General features: G+C 39.2%; 5 protein-coding genes across 7 annotated transcripts; 2 read left to right on the forward strand and 3 right to left on the reverse strand.

Annotated features, from left to right (window-relative positions):
* Nucleotides 1-346: 346 nt before the first annotated feature.
* LOC104784114 (putative thioredoxin H10) lies at nt 347-1,951 on the reverse strand. The gene is made up of 6 exons (XM_019244185.2): nt 1,743-1,951; nt 1,480-1,574; nt 1,185-1,340; nt 976-1,098; nt 657-885; nt 347-553 (listed from the first exon to the last, which is right to left on the reverse strand). The coding sequence occupies exons 2-5, from the start codon at nt 1,516-1,518 to the stop codon at nt 736-738; spliced, it is 468 nt and encodes a 155-aa protein (XP_019099730.1). The 5' UTR covers nt 1,519-1,574; nt 1,743-1,951; the 3' UTR covers nt 347-553; nt 657-735.
* Nucleotides 1,952-2,175: 224 nt separating this feature from the next.
* Nucleotides 2,176-4,484, reverse strand: LOC104781543 (uncharacterized). The gene is made up of 3 exons (XM_010506247.2): nt 3,619-4,484; nt 3,070-3,342; nt 2,176-2,678 (listed from the first exon to the last, which is right to left on the reverse strand). Exons 1-3 carry the CDS (start codon nt 4,312-4,314, stop codon nt 2,295-2,297), a joined length of 1,353 nt encoding a protein of 450 aa, XP_010504549.1. The 5' UTR covers nt 4,315-4,484; the 3' UTR covers nt 2,176-2,294.
* A 162-nt stretch (nt 4,485-4,646) lies between these two features.
* Nucleotides 4,647-7,624, forward strand: LOC104781544 (autophagy-related protein 18d-like). Of its 3 annotated transcripts, XM_010506249.3 has the most exons (5): nt 4,651-4,881; nt 5,539-6,312; nt 6,552-6,783; nt 7,102-7,225; nt 7,357-7,624. In XM_010506249.3, the coding sequence occupies exons 2-5, from the start codon at nt 5,578-5,580 to the stop codon at nt 7,433-7,435; spliced, it is 1,170 nt and encodes a 389-aa protein (XP_010504551.1). In that variant the 5' UTR covers nt 4,651-4,881; nt 5,539-5,577; the 3' UTR covers nt 7,436-7,624. The 3 variants fall into 3 exon arrangements, with proteins under 3 accessions (XP_010504550.1, XP_010504551.1, XP_087367665.1); XM_010506248.3 differs by having other exon boundaries at nt 4,647-6,312; XM_087511539.1 differs by lacking the exon at nt 7,357-7,624 and having other exon boundaries at nt 4,701-4,881; nt 7,102-7,229.
* Nucleotides 7,625-7,635: 11 nt separating this feature from the next.
* Nucleotides 7,636-9,356, reverse strand: LOC104781545 (uncharacterized). The gene is made up of 5 exons (XM_010506250.3): nt 8,745-9,356; nt 8,565-8,656; nt 8,211-8,469; nt 7,977-8,120; nt 7,636-7,900 (listed from the first exon to the last, which is right to left on the reverse strand). Exons 1-5 carry the CDS (start codon nt 9,267-9,269, stop codon nt 7,805-7,807), a joined length of 1,116 nt encoding a protein of 371 aa, XP_010504552.2. The 5' UTR covers nt 9,270-9,356; the 3' UTR covers nt 7,636-7,804.
* Nucleotides 9,357-9,376: 20 nt separating this feature from the next.
* Nucleotides 9,377-10,746, forward strand: LOC104781548 (F-box protein At3g56470-like). The gene is made up of 2 exons (XM_010506254.2): nt 9,377-9,534; nt 9,636-10,746. Exons 1-2 carry the CDS (start codon nt 9,503-9,505, stop codon nt 10,705-10,707), a joined length of 1,104 nt encoding a protein of 367 aa, XP_010504556.2. The 5' UTR covers nt 9,377-9,502; the 3' UTR covers nt 10,708-10,746.
* The last annotated feature ends 38 nt before the right edge of the window (nt 10,747-10,784 follow it).

The raw sequence follows: 10,784 nt of genomic DNA on the forward strand, positions 1-10,784 counted from the left end.
TAACGATTTGGATTTGAAGAGTCAACTTTGGAGATCGCCAAGAAACACACCTTTATTATTTTCTTCTAGATCGAATTTACTTATTTTAAAAATGTTTCTTTGTTTTTAATAACTTTTTATATCAAGAAAGAACGAATCAAAACGTCATGAATCGTAATATTTAAAATAAGAAAGAAATCAACGTGCATCTTAGTAATTTGCCAACATAAAGCAAATGGTTATTGTTGACAAAACCATGTTTTGGGTTTGAAAATTACGTAATTTATTGGTGAATATTTTTCTATGGAAAGTTCTTTCTTTCTATACCGTGTGTTTGACGTCTTTTTCTTCTTTAGATTTTTAGATAGAATAACACAGTGAAATTAGAAATAAAAATTATAAAACAAATATGCACAAGAAGCCATTCGTTTAGTGACCTTTTTGATAAAGATGTATCTGCACAAAAGAGCTCTAAAGAAGAAATAGAGCCATAGCTGCTAATAAACCTTCATCATATCACCAAACTCTTCTTCATCTCCATGTTGTGTTTTGTCAGCCAGATACAATATTTTTTCTGAGACAAAGTGTTAATAAAAGGATTAGGCTTACAAAATCAGATCTTTAAGGATAAGATAATCCCAAACAAAGTAACAAAAAGAACTCATCATGATACTTACTTTATCCGCAAGCAACTTGTGGTTTTTGACAGACAATGGAAATACCTAACTCTGTTCTGTTGTGTGTGTGTGTTAGAGTTTATGGATTTTTGAGAAAGAGATCAGCAGCTGCTGCTGTCTTCTTCTGAAGCTCTGAGGTTTCTGCACCAACAAGTTTATCCATTTGTCTTCCATCTTTAAGGAACACTACCGTTGGTGTAGCTTCCACATTCCATTCATTACTAAACTCCTGTGTGTTTGTTTTTTCACCAACTCAATCTCAAATCCTAAAACAGATGATCGTTCTTCTCAAAACACACAAGTTTTTTAGTTTACTTACAGCGAGTTCTTCGACATCAACCGTTACAAATATCATTGAAGGGTATCTAGAAGCAAGCTCCCTGAATACTGGTTCTATCTTCTTACAAGGTACACACCATGGAGCGCTGAAATTTACCACGAGCTGTTTTTGATTGAATGATTTAGCCTAGTTACTCAGAAGACTAGATATAAAAAGTGGAAAATTTTAGTTTAGGAAAGAAAGCTTACAATCTTGCCATTACTGTTAGCTTCTGTGATCTTTTCTTCCCATTTCTCGATTCTGCTTACCGGATGGACCTTACCTTTGGACCCGTGTTGGCTTCGGGTTTGAGTCTTGTTTTTGTTGTTGTTGTTGCTGCAGCAGCAGCATATACATGACCATAACTGTAAACACATATATGGACACATATTCTTCATTTTATCTCTGAAGCTATGGCTATTAATGAATCGTTAAACTGTTACAAGATTGGAACATTCAAGGATTTTGTAATTTGTGGGAAAAAAGCTTTATCAGAAATATTACCTTTCTACAACAAGGTGTTCTTGCACAACGATTTCCCATCAACTCTTTACACAATCAAATCCAAATTTGCTTCTCATTGGCTCAGCATTCACTCCCTGAATCAAATTTTCATCAGGCCAAAACGAAAATCAAAACCCTTATGTTTCAATAATGAAAAAGAGAGGTTCAAATGACACATCTCATATACGAGGTTAATTTGTGACCTTGATCAAATCTATGTATGGAAAAAAAACACAAGGGATTTGAGAGAGTTTATTATTAACCTTTAAATCCTTTCAAATTAGGTGTTTTGGTGTTCTTGTATTGAGAACAGTTTTAACCCTAAAGACAAGAGATTCAAAGATCACAATTTTCTGTAGAGAATTCAGAAGGAAAAACAAGAAGAATTCATCAGATAAGGGAGGGAGTCACAAGAAGATTCGATAGAAGCAATGAGAAAGGTATATTTGGTTCTTCGTTGGAAAACTATATCTTCTTGATGATGCAGGTGGTTTTGATGAACCATAATAACAGCTTGCTAATTTTGTAAAATGGTGAAATTGGTCAAAGACCACATAGATATGATAGTCTCATACAGCCTTGACTCTTTAAACCGGTACTTAACGGAATGACAAAAACATTATCCTTCTTCTAGCCAAAACCGGTTTACATAGGACAAAATGCAGCTTTTCTTCTGAAAATTACGAACCCTGAAACAGTAAAAAACTCGGCAATTTATTCTGCAAAAGTTTGAAAGTTAAGGTTTTACACAGATTTGTGGTGATGTTCTATACCCACTGAAGATGTTAAGTTTGTGTGAATGTCTGATAGAACAACTAAGACCTCGGTTTTTCGAGCTTCTCAAGTTCTTCACGCTTCTTTCTTTCCGCTTCTTCAAGTTCAATTTCTTCTCGCTCCTTTCTTTCTGCTTCTTCAAGTTCCATTTCTTCACGCTCCTTTCTTTCCGCTTCTTCAAGTTCCATTTCTTCACGCTGCTTTCTTTCGGCTTCTTGAAGTTCTCTTTCAGCGTCTTCTTCCTCTTCAATTCTGTCAAGATTATCAAACTCTTTGGTAGCTGCCATTGCTTTCACCACAGGATCTCTTAGCTCAGAGATCAAACCACCACCGACTCTGTACTCTTCTTCATCACCAATAAGGAATAAGCGTTGATCAGGACCAGATGCCATTGGAATATCCACTGCCAGTAGCTTCATATCATACTGAGAAAAAACAGACATCAACATCAGAAATACACCAAAACTCGCAGAGAGGTTGAGATACCGATATCATTAACAGTTAGAACAGAAACCGAGTCAAAGAAGCAAATGAAGAATAGATAACCAACCAAAAGCAAATAATAAGATACAGCCCTAGGTTTTGTTATAGAGAACCCCAAACCTCACCAAAATATTCAAGACCATAAACATCATTAGTTAAAGTGGCATTGTTAATGGACTCTTTACCAAAAGCACCTAACATGTTTACATGGCTAATTTTAAGGTAACCTGGGAAAACTTTCTGGAACAGATTACAAACAATAATAGTGATAACAATGTGATCAATCTAAGAAGAATGTTCTTTACGTAGAGGGAAGGTAGAGAAAGCAAAAACCTGGCCTTTCTTCTTCTTGACTTCGACACTAACGAGGCCCTTTCTCTCAGAACCTTGAACCGGGAATAGGAGAAAGCAACGCTTGTTCCTAATAGATGGCTTGAATTTCTTGAATGTTATGCCACCACCTGACATCACATAAGCACGCAAATCTGATCCAGCTAGAGGAGCACCCATAACTTCAAGAACATCAGCCGCTGTATTGAGCTTCCTCATGGTGATCCTATAGACTTTATCGGGATTTATCGTGAACCTTGCGCGAAGGTATAAACCCTAGTACAATAAGAAGTTATAACTATTAAGATCAGAGAAGGAAAATGTGGTGATAACAAACCAAAGTTAACAACAGTATTTACAATTCTTGATAGAAAGTTGAAGGCTATAAAGATGAACAAAACAATACAGTTTACAAAGGAAGATTCACACTTTAACTATGTCATAGCTCTGAGTTCAGAGACCCAACCAATGAATCAGTCCTAAGTTGTCTCTCAAAGTTCGAGTTAATGCAAAAGTTATCAGAGAAAAGCACAGAGAAAGCCTAAAACTTACAGCAAATGCAACAATGGCAGAGGAGAGAGCAAGGAAGCCGTACTTGGCCATTCCCTCAGAGAGACCCACGAACGTGCTAGCAATTCCAAACATGATCCTCCACAAGAAAATACAAACAAACACAGCTCCTGCTCCAAACACCAAAAGGTTATTCTTCTTCCAAAAAGCATCAACGTGCAACCCTAAAGCCATTCTGTATCTAGCAAACGTCGAACTAACAGCTTGGATTGGCTTGTCAACAACCTTCCTAGCGAAATTCCCATTGATTTTTCTAAATCCAGAGCTCGAAAACAATCTAAAAGCCGATGCAAAGTTCATATTCACACGGGGCTTAACCAAGGCTACGCCACAATTCTGCAAACTCGGTACGAGCTTAGGACTTGATAGAATCTGTGACAATCCCACATTTTTCGAAGTGGGTTTCGACAAAAAGCTGTGGAAACAAGTCTTAGGCTGAAGCTGAGAGACCCCATTCGAAGGAAGAATCTGGGAAAAGCCAAAGTTTTTCGATATGGGTCTCGACGAAAAGCTGTGGAAACCGGAGTTAGGCTGAAGCTGAGAAACCCCATTTGAAGGAAGAGCCGGAGAAGACAAAGCGGAGAGCTTTGATCGGCCCGTTGCTGTGACCACGTTAACTCGACTGTAATGCGATTGAACAAGTCTGTGAACTGCTTTGAAATCGGAGGGTTTCACCATCTCTTTTTCTAGGGTTTTAGATCGAATCGTAGATAAGGGTTTCACCAAAAACTGTATAATCTCCCTCCTTTAGATCGAGAGAAAATGCAGAAAAACACGAGCGAGATAGAGTTCGATTTATGGATCAACGAGTCAGAGCATCGGAGTCAAAACCCGTCACCGGAGCTGATACTACGATGATGACCGAATTGAAGAAATATAGGCCTGGTTGGGCCTGGTCCAGGTTAAGCCCATTAAGCTAATACGAATTTTAATTTAACTATACAGTATATATAGTACATATATACTTTACTTGTATTAGAAATAAAGTTTAATTGTATATGACGATAGTTGACTGATCCCATTAACAACGAATTTAAAAAGAAAATAAAAAAATCTGAATTTTTCTACCAAGATTAAAAAAAAATCAAACAAGTTATAGTATACAGAGACCGAGACGAACCTAGCGAAGTCATTGATTTTGAGGAGAAAGGTAGAAGATTATAGAATCATGATCGAGATTTGTTCTTTCATTGAAGCAGCATTATCGTTTTTTCAAAAGATCGTTGTTTGATTCTTCGCGCTCCGGTGAGGATTTTGTTCATCTTCATTGTGTTTTGTTTGTTCGAATCAAACACAAAGTTGTTTTGATCTGAATCTGAAATTGTGGTTGCTATGTGTGTTGTGTATTGTTTCTTACGCGATTGTTGGATTGATTGTATACGAAATTGGAATTGTGGATCCTTCCTTTGTTAGGATTTAGGAGTATGAACTTGCCTCGGTGGTTTTGTTGATCGTAATGTCTGATGAACACTGAACAGATAGGGTTTTAGGTAGGTGAGGTTTGATCACTTGTGGAATTTTGATTTCTTACATGGTTTCCTTTTGGGGATTTTTTGTAAGTATGGAAGTGATTTTTGGATACATTTGACTGTGACGATTGTGGTGGTAATGACTTGTTATATCGTCACTAGTCTGTCATATCTGAGAGAAGAGAGAGCAGCTTGTTCATCTGTTGGCACTTTTGCGTTGGATTAGCTTAAGGAATTGTATTACTCTTTGTTGGAATCAGATTCTGAAGCGTTTCAGTGTTGTATTGTCTCTGCTTTGAGGTTGGGTTTGATTGGCATGACACAATATCGTGAAGTTTAGTTGTTCAGCTCCATTGTTTGGACTTTCTGGAAAGTGTGTGTTGATGAAGTTAGATCAATCTTAAAATTCTTCTTTCTTGGTTATTGATTTCAGCTTGCTACAACTGCAACGCTTCACATATTATAAGGGAAAATGGACTCTCATACGAACCTCCAACCAGGTGGTTATGACTCCCGGAATACCTTCATTTCAAACTCTCGTGGGCCTCCAGAACCAGAGTTTGGAGAAAGTGACGAAGCAGAGTTGGTTTCTGTTTCTTGGAATCAGGATTACAGCTGTTTTGCTGCTGGCACGAGCCATGGTTTTCGTATATATAATTGCCAACCTTTCAAGGAAACTTTCAGGCGAGAGCTCAAGGATGGAGGTTTTAAAATTGTAGAGATGCTTTTCCGGAGTAATATCTTGGCCCTTGTTGGTGGTGGACCTAACTCTCAGTACCCTTCTAATAAAGTCTTGATTTGGGATGATCATCAGAGCCGCTGCATCAGTGAATTTTCTTTTCGTTCGGAAATTCGTGCAGTGAAGTTAAGAAGAGATCGAATTGTTGTTGTTCTTGAGCACAAGATATACGTCTACAATTTTCTGGATCTAAGACTTCTTCATCAGATTGAAAATCTGGCTAACCCAAGGGGACTATGTTGCCTCTCTCATCATATGAATACATCTGTGCTCGCCTGTCCAGGTATTCGTCGAGGACAGGTCCGAGTTGAACATTTTGGGCTTAACATGGTTCAAATCATTAATGCTCATGATTCTAATATCGCGTGCATGACCATGACATTGGATGGCTTGCTCCTTGCAACTGCCAGTACAAAGGGAACTCTGATTCGAATTTTCAACACAATGGACGGAACTCGTTTGCAAGAGGTCTGGTAACTATGAACTAGCTTTCATTTTTCTTAACACCATCATTTTACCATATGCTATCTAAGTCACGTTTGATACGGGTTCTGTCTAGGTAAATGGTTGAGCAAACACATCTCTCATGATTTAATTACTCTGTTAACAACAGTAACGGAATCGTATGCAGAGCATATGCTAGTTTTATATGCTCAGTACTGATTAATTAGTCTGGTTAGTGAAATCCAATGCTGCTTTGTTTACAGGTCCGAAGAGGCGTGGACAGAGCAGATATCTACAGCATTGCTCTATCACCAAACGTGCAGTGGCTTGCAGTATCAAGCGACAAGGGGACTGTTCACATCTTCTCTCTTAGAGTGAGGGTCATTCGGGAGGACGCCAACTCCACTGAACATGAGACTTCTTCAAATTCCCTGCAGTCTCTTGTTTCTCCAGCCAGTGGTGCCAACCCCGGTTCGTCATTGTCCTTTCTGAGAGGTAAGGTAGAAAATTAGGAGAAACATCTGAAATAACTGTTACCGTGAAGTATGTTTGATATGCCTTGAGAGAATACATAAGTGAAACTTCTAAGAAATAGCTTTCTTGGTTCATGAAAAAGTCAGTGAACTTTATAGAAGCTTGTGGCTTATAGAAACCTTGGGAAATTTCATGTGTCACAAAAGTTATATTATTTTTTCCATTTCATAGCTTTCCTCTAAATTAGCAAATCAAGGAGTAAGTTTTATATTTATTATTGTGCGGTTGGATTAGCTCATGCTTCTGTTTGGTACCTAATATTTTCAGACATTGTTGCAGGCGTTCTACCAAAATATTTCAGCTCGGAATGGTCATTCTCTCAGTTCCATGTACCAGAAGTCACTCAATACTTTGCAGCATTTGGCGCTCAGAACACAATTGCGATAATCGGCATGGACGGAAGGTAACAAAGCAAAGCCTTTCTAAATCTCTCTGAACATATTCACATCATCATCCACAAGTAGTCATATACAGTTAGAATATCAAAAGCATAAAATAACCAAGAACCACACATCTGATTCATTGGCCTTACAGTTTCTACAGGTGCAATTTCGATCCAGTGAATGGAGGAGAGATGACTCAGCTTGAACATTCCCGTTTTCTGAACTCGTAGAGCACGAGATAGTCAGAACACGTGGCTTGGTTTGATTTTTTATGTACATAAGCATTGGCTCGGTATAAAGAATTGGTGGCAACTGCATACGGTTTGATACTTCCAAGCTTTACTTGATTTAAGGAATTGTATTCTTGATTGGAACATTGTATATACAAAGGATTTATACCTACACAAATTTCTGGAAAATTAAACTGCGATTCAAACTAAAATTACTAAATTTCACGCCAGAATGTGGTCCGATAAATTACATTAAGACAGGGGATTATAGACCGAACATAAAATGTAAGATGGTGCAGCTTACATGGCCGTTACAATAACCTTATTACTAGAGTAAAGAACCAGTTTTCTCCTACGGCCACAGAGAGTCTATAGTTTTGAAGAGAGGCCAGTCTTGTGGTCGAGAGCAATCATCACTTTTCCAATTGCCTTCCTGTCTTTGAGGTCACCAAATGCAAGATTGGCCTGTAATCCAAACAGTAAGTTTAGTTACATGTTTTGAGTTCTTTATGTCATGAAGATGATGAATTGGTATTTTTACCTGGGAGAGGCTATAGGTATGAGAGATGTGAATAGTGATCAATCCTCGGGCAAGCCATGAAAGTAACTCTTTGATGGAATCTTCAAGGACACTAGGTTGGTGGATCCTGTAGCTGCCCCAGTAAAGACCATGAACCGTCCAGTTCTGCACCAATTCGTTACTACAACTTATGAAGATTTGATTCTCTCAAGTGACAAAGTTTCCTTCTTCTCTAGTAAAAGACAAATCATTTACCTTAACAAGGGCTATATTAGCAGGAATGACGGGTATTTCACCGCTGGCGAAACCAATCACAAGAATCTGAGCTCCCCAGTTCAGAACTTTCATGGACTCTTTGGTTAGTTTCCCTCCAACAGGATCATATAGAACATCAACTCCTCTAAGCTTTCTTGTCTTGATAAACTCTTTGACACTTGAAATAACATTTTCAGTGCCTAGATCAACAACATGATCCACTCCCATTGATTTCAACAGCTGAATCTTGTCAGTTCCTCTGTTCAAAAAGCAAGAGACTCAAAAAAGCCAGAACCAAGAATCGAAGTCCATTGAACCCAAAAAATGGAAACCAGCATATATATATATATATACCTAGCAACTGCAATAACAATGGCTCCACAAACCTTGCCGATTTGAACAGCTGCAAGGCCAACACCACCAGCAGCACCTAGAACCAGTAAGACCTGCATCAAAATCAACGGAATCTCTCAAGTCTCAACCTTTACTAACTCTATGAACAAGTGCTACATGTGAGAGATGAGATTTAATTACTTGGCCAGATGTTAAACGAGCTCTATGAACAAGAGCGACATGAGAAGTCCCAAACGCAACAGGAAGAGCAGCTGCATCAACCATGTCGCATCTTTCGGGTACAAGGAACATGCTTGATTGATCAGCGACGATGAACTGAGCGAAGGAACCAAGATCGGCGAAGGAACAAACACGATCTCCGACGCGGAATTTGGTGACGGCGGGACCAATCGCGTCGACGATTCCGGAATAATCGGAGCCAGGGATAAACGGTAAAGCAGGTTTCTCCTGGTATTTTCCAAGAATCTGAAGGTAATTGGCGTAATTCAAGCTCGTAGCGGTAACTCTGACTCTCACGGCTGTATCTGATTTCAAAGGCGGGATCGGATGAGTCTTGCTCACCTCCACCGGCGATTCTGGACTACCTGGCTTCGTCGCCGTCGGATCTCCCAATTTCCGGCAAACCAATGCCTCCATTTTTTTTTTGCTACCTCTATCTCTCTCTTCTTCCTTCTGCTGAAAGAGTGAAGAACTTGAAATGAACATTACATTATCTGTTCAATAAGTATATATGACATGAGGGACTTTAAAACGGAGTCGTTTCACTTGGCCGTATTAAACCGAACCGGACTGTTGCCACACTGACAAAAGTCAACCAAGTCCGTTGGGACCAATTGGATCTGTCGTTGACACAATCTTAGCGGCCAGGAGTTTCGACTCTCGTATCTTGTGGCTATTCCCGTTACGATTTCGCCGTCCCTTAAACCTAATCCTTCACCATGGGTTCCGGAAGAAGGTCGAAGCTTGGATCGTGAGTCAGCTTTCAGCTTTTGGCTCTCACCTTAGTTTCCTTACCCTTAAATGTTGTAGCTTTCAATTTTTTTGAGACTTTGGGTTTTTACACTTATACAGGTCGAAGAAGAAGGAGACGCAAAAGAAGAAGAAGAGTAAGAATGAGAAAGAAAAGGACCAAACTTTCTTAGAGCTTCCTTCTGATCTCTTACAACTGGTAATTTCTCGTCTCCCTTTAAAAGACAACATCGTTGCTTCTGTTGTCTGCAAAACATGGCACAAAGCTTGTGTTTCTCTTCGAGTTGTAGATACATCTCCTTGGCTCGTCTACTTCTCCAAAACAGACGAATCCTTTGAACTTTATGACCCATCAATGCAGAAAACATACAATCTTCAGTTTCCTGAGTTATCCTATTTTCGTGTTTGTTACTCCAAAGATGGTTGGTTACTCATGTACAATGCTAATACCTATCAACTCCTTTTCTTCAATCCGTTTACTCGAGATCGCATACCCGTGCCTCCGCTTTGGAATGCATATGATCAAATAACGGCTTTCTCTTGTGCTCCTACTTCGACTAGTTGTGTCTTGTTCACAGTCAGTTATGTTTCTAGGAATTCCATCACCGTCAAGACATGTTGCGTTAATGCTAAAGAGTGGAACACATATGAGTTCGAGAATCGGTTACCGCGAAACTTCAACACTTTCGAGCAGATTGTCTTCTCCAATGGTGTCTTCTACTGCCTCACTAATACTGGATGCTTATCGACCTTCGACCCATCGTTGAACTCTTGGAATATTCTTCCCGGGCGACCTCCCAAACGACCTGGGAGCAACGGATGCTTCATGACAGAACACCAAGGAGATATCTTTCTCATTTACATGTACAGACACATGAACCCAACAGTGCTTAAACTTGACATTACAAGCTCTACATGGACTGAGAGGAAAACACTGGGAGGCTTGACAATCTACGCAAGCGGCTTGTCTTCTGAATCGAGAGCCGAGCAGCAGAAGCCGAGTGGAATCAGAAACTGTTTGTGTCTCTCTGTGTTCCATGGATTCAAGAGGACTTGCATATGGTATAAGGTTGATGTAGAGAGTAAGATTTGTTTGAAATGGAAAAAACAAAATCCATATGAGAATATCTGGATTGTGCCACCTCAAAATCTACTTGAGCTCCCTTTTGTTTGATCAACTTCTCTAACACAGTTATAGAATTACTTTTTCATACTTTGTTCAATGTACAATATGGCATGCTGATAATAGAA

Source organism: Camelina sativa, chromosome 4, assembly GCF_030686135.1.
Source record: "Camelina sativa cultivar CO46 ecotype springtype chromosome 4, ASM3068613v1".
Lineage (NCBI taxonomy): Eukaryota > Viridiplantae > Streptophyta > Magnoliopsida > Brassicales > Brassicaceae > Camelina > Camelina sativa.

Excerpts from the sequence above, each read along its gene's own strand:
- LOC104784114 (XM_019244185.2), bottom strand. The coding sequence starts at position 1,518 with ATGGGAAATCGTTGTGCAAGAACACCTTGTTGTAGAAAG. Across the intron at positions 1,099-1,184 it reads CTAACAGTAATGGCAAGATT|CTCGTGGTAAATTTCAGCGC; the intron begins GTAAGCTTTCTT and ends AATCAAAAACAG. Across the intron at positions 886-975 it reads TTGATGTCGAAGAACTCGCT|GAGTTTAGTAATGAATGGAA; the intron begins GTAAGTAAACTA and ends ACAAACACACAG.
- LOC104781544 (XM_010506248.3), top strand. The coding sequence starts at position 5,578 with ATGGACTCTCATACGAACCTCCAACCAGGTGGTTATGACTCCCGGAAT. Across the intron at positions 6,313-6,551 it reads ACGGAACTCGTTTGCAAGAG|GTCCGAAGAGGCGTGGACAG; the intron begins GTCTGGTAACTA and ends CTTTGTTTACAG. Across the intron at positions 6,784-7,101 it reads GTCATTGTCCTTTCTGAGAG|GCGTTCTACCAAAATATTTC; the intron begins GTAAGGTAGAAA and ends ACATTGTTGCAG.
- LOC104781548 (XM_010506254.2), top strand. The coding sequence starts at position 9,503 with ATGGGTTCCGGAAGAAGGTCGAAGCTTGGATC. Across the intron at positions 9,535-9,635 it reads AGAAGGTCGAAGCTTGGATC|GTCGAAGAAGAAGGAGACGC; the intron begins GTGAGTCAGCTT and ends ACACTTATACAG.
- LOC104781543 (XM_010506247.2), bottom strand. The coding sequence starts at position 4,314 with ATGGTGAAACCCTCCGATTTCAAAGCAGTTCACAGACTTGTTCAATCG. Across the intron at positions 3,343-3,618 it reads CTGCCATTGTTGCATTTGCT|GGTTTATACCTTCGCGCAAG; the intron begins GTAAGTTTTAGG and ends TTATTGTACTAG. Across the intron at positions 2,679-3,069 it reads TCAAGAAGAAGAAAGGCCAG|TATGATATGAAGCTACTGGC; the intron begins GTTTTTGCTTTC and ends GTTTTTTCTCAG.
- LOC104781545 (XM_010506250.3), bottom strand. The coding sequence starts at position 9,269 with ATGTTCATTTCAAGTTCTTCACTCTTTCAGCAGAAGGAAGAAGAGAGA. Across the intron at positions 8,657-8,744 it reads CTCGTTTAACATCTGGCCAA|GTCTTACTGGTTCTAGGTGC; the intron begins GTAATTAAATCT and ends ATTTTGATGCAG. Across the intron at positions 8,121-8,210 it reads CTAATATAGCCCTTGTTAAG|AACTGGACGGTTCATGGTCT; the intron begins GTAAATGATTTG and ends GAATTGGTGCAG.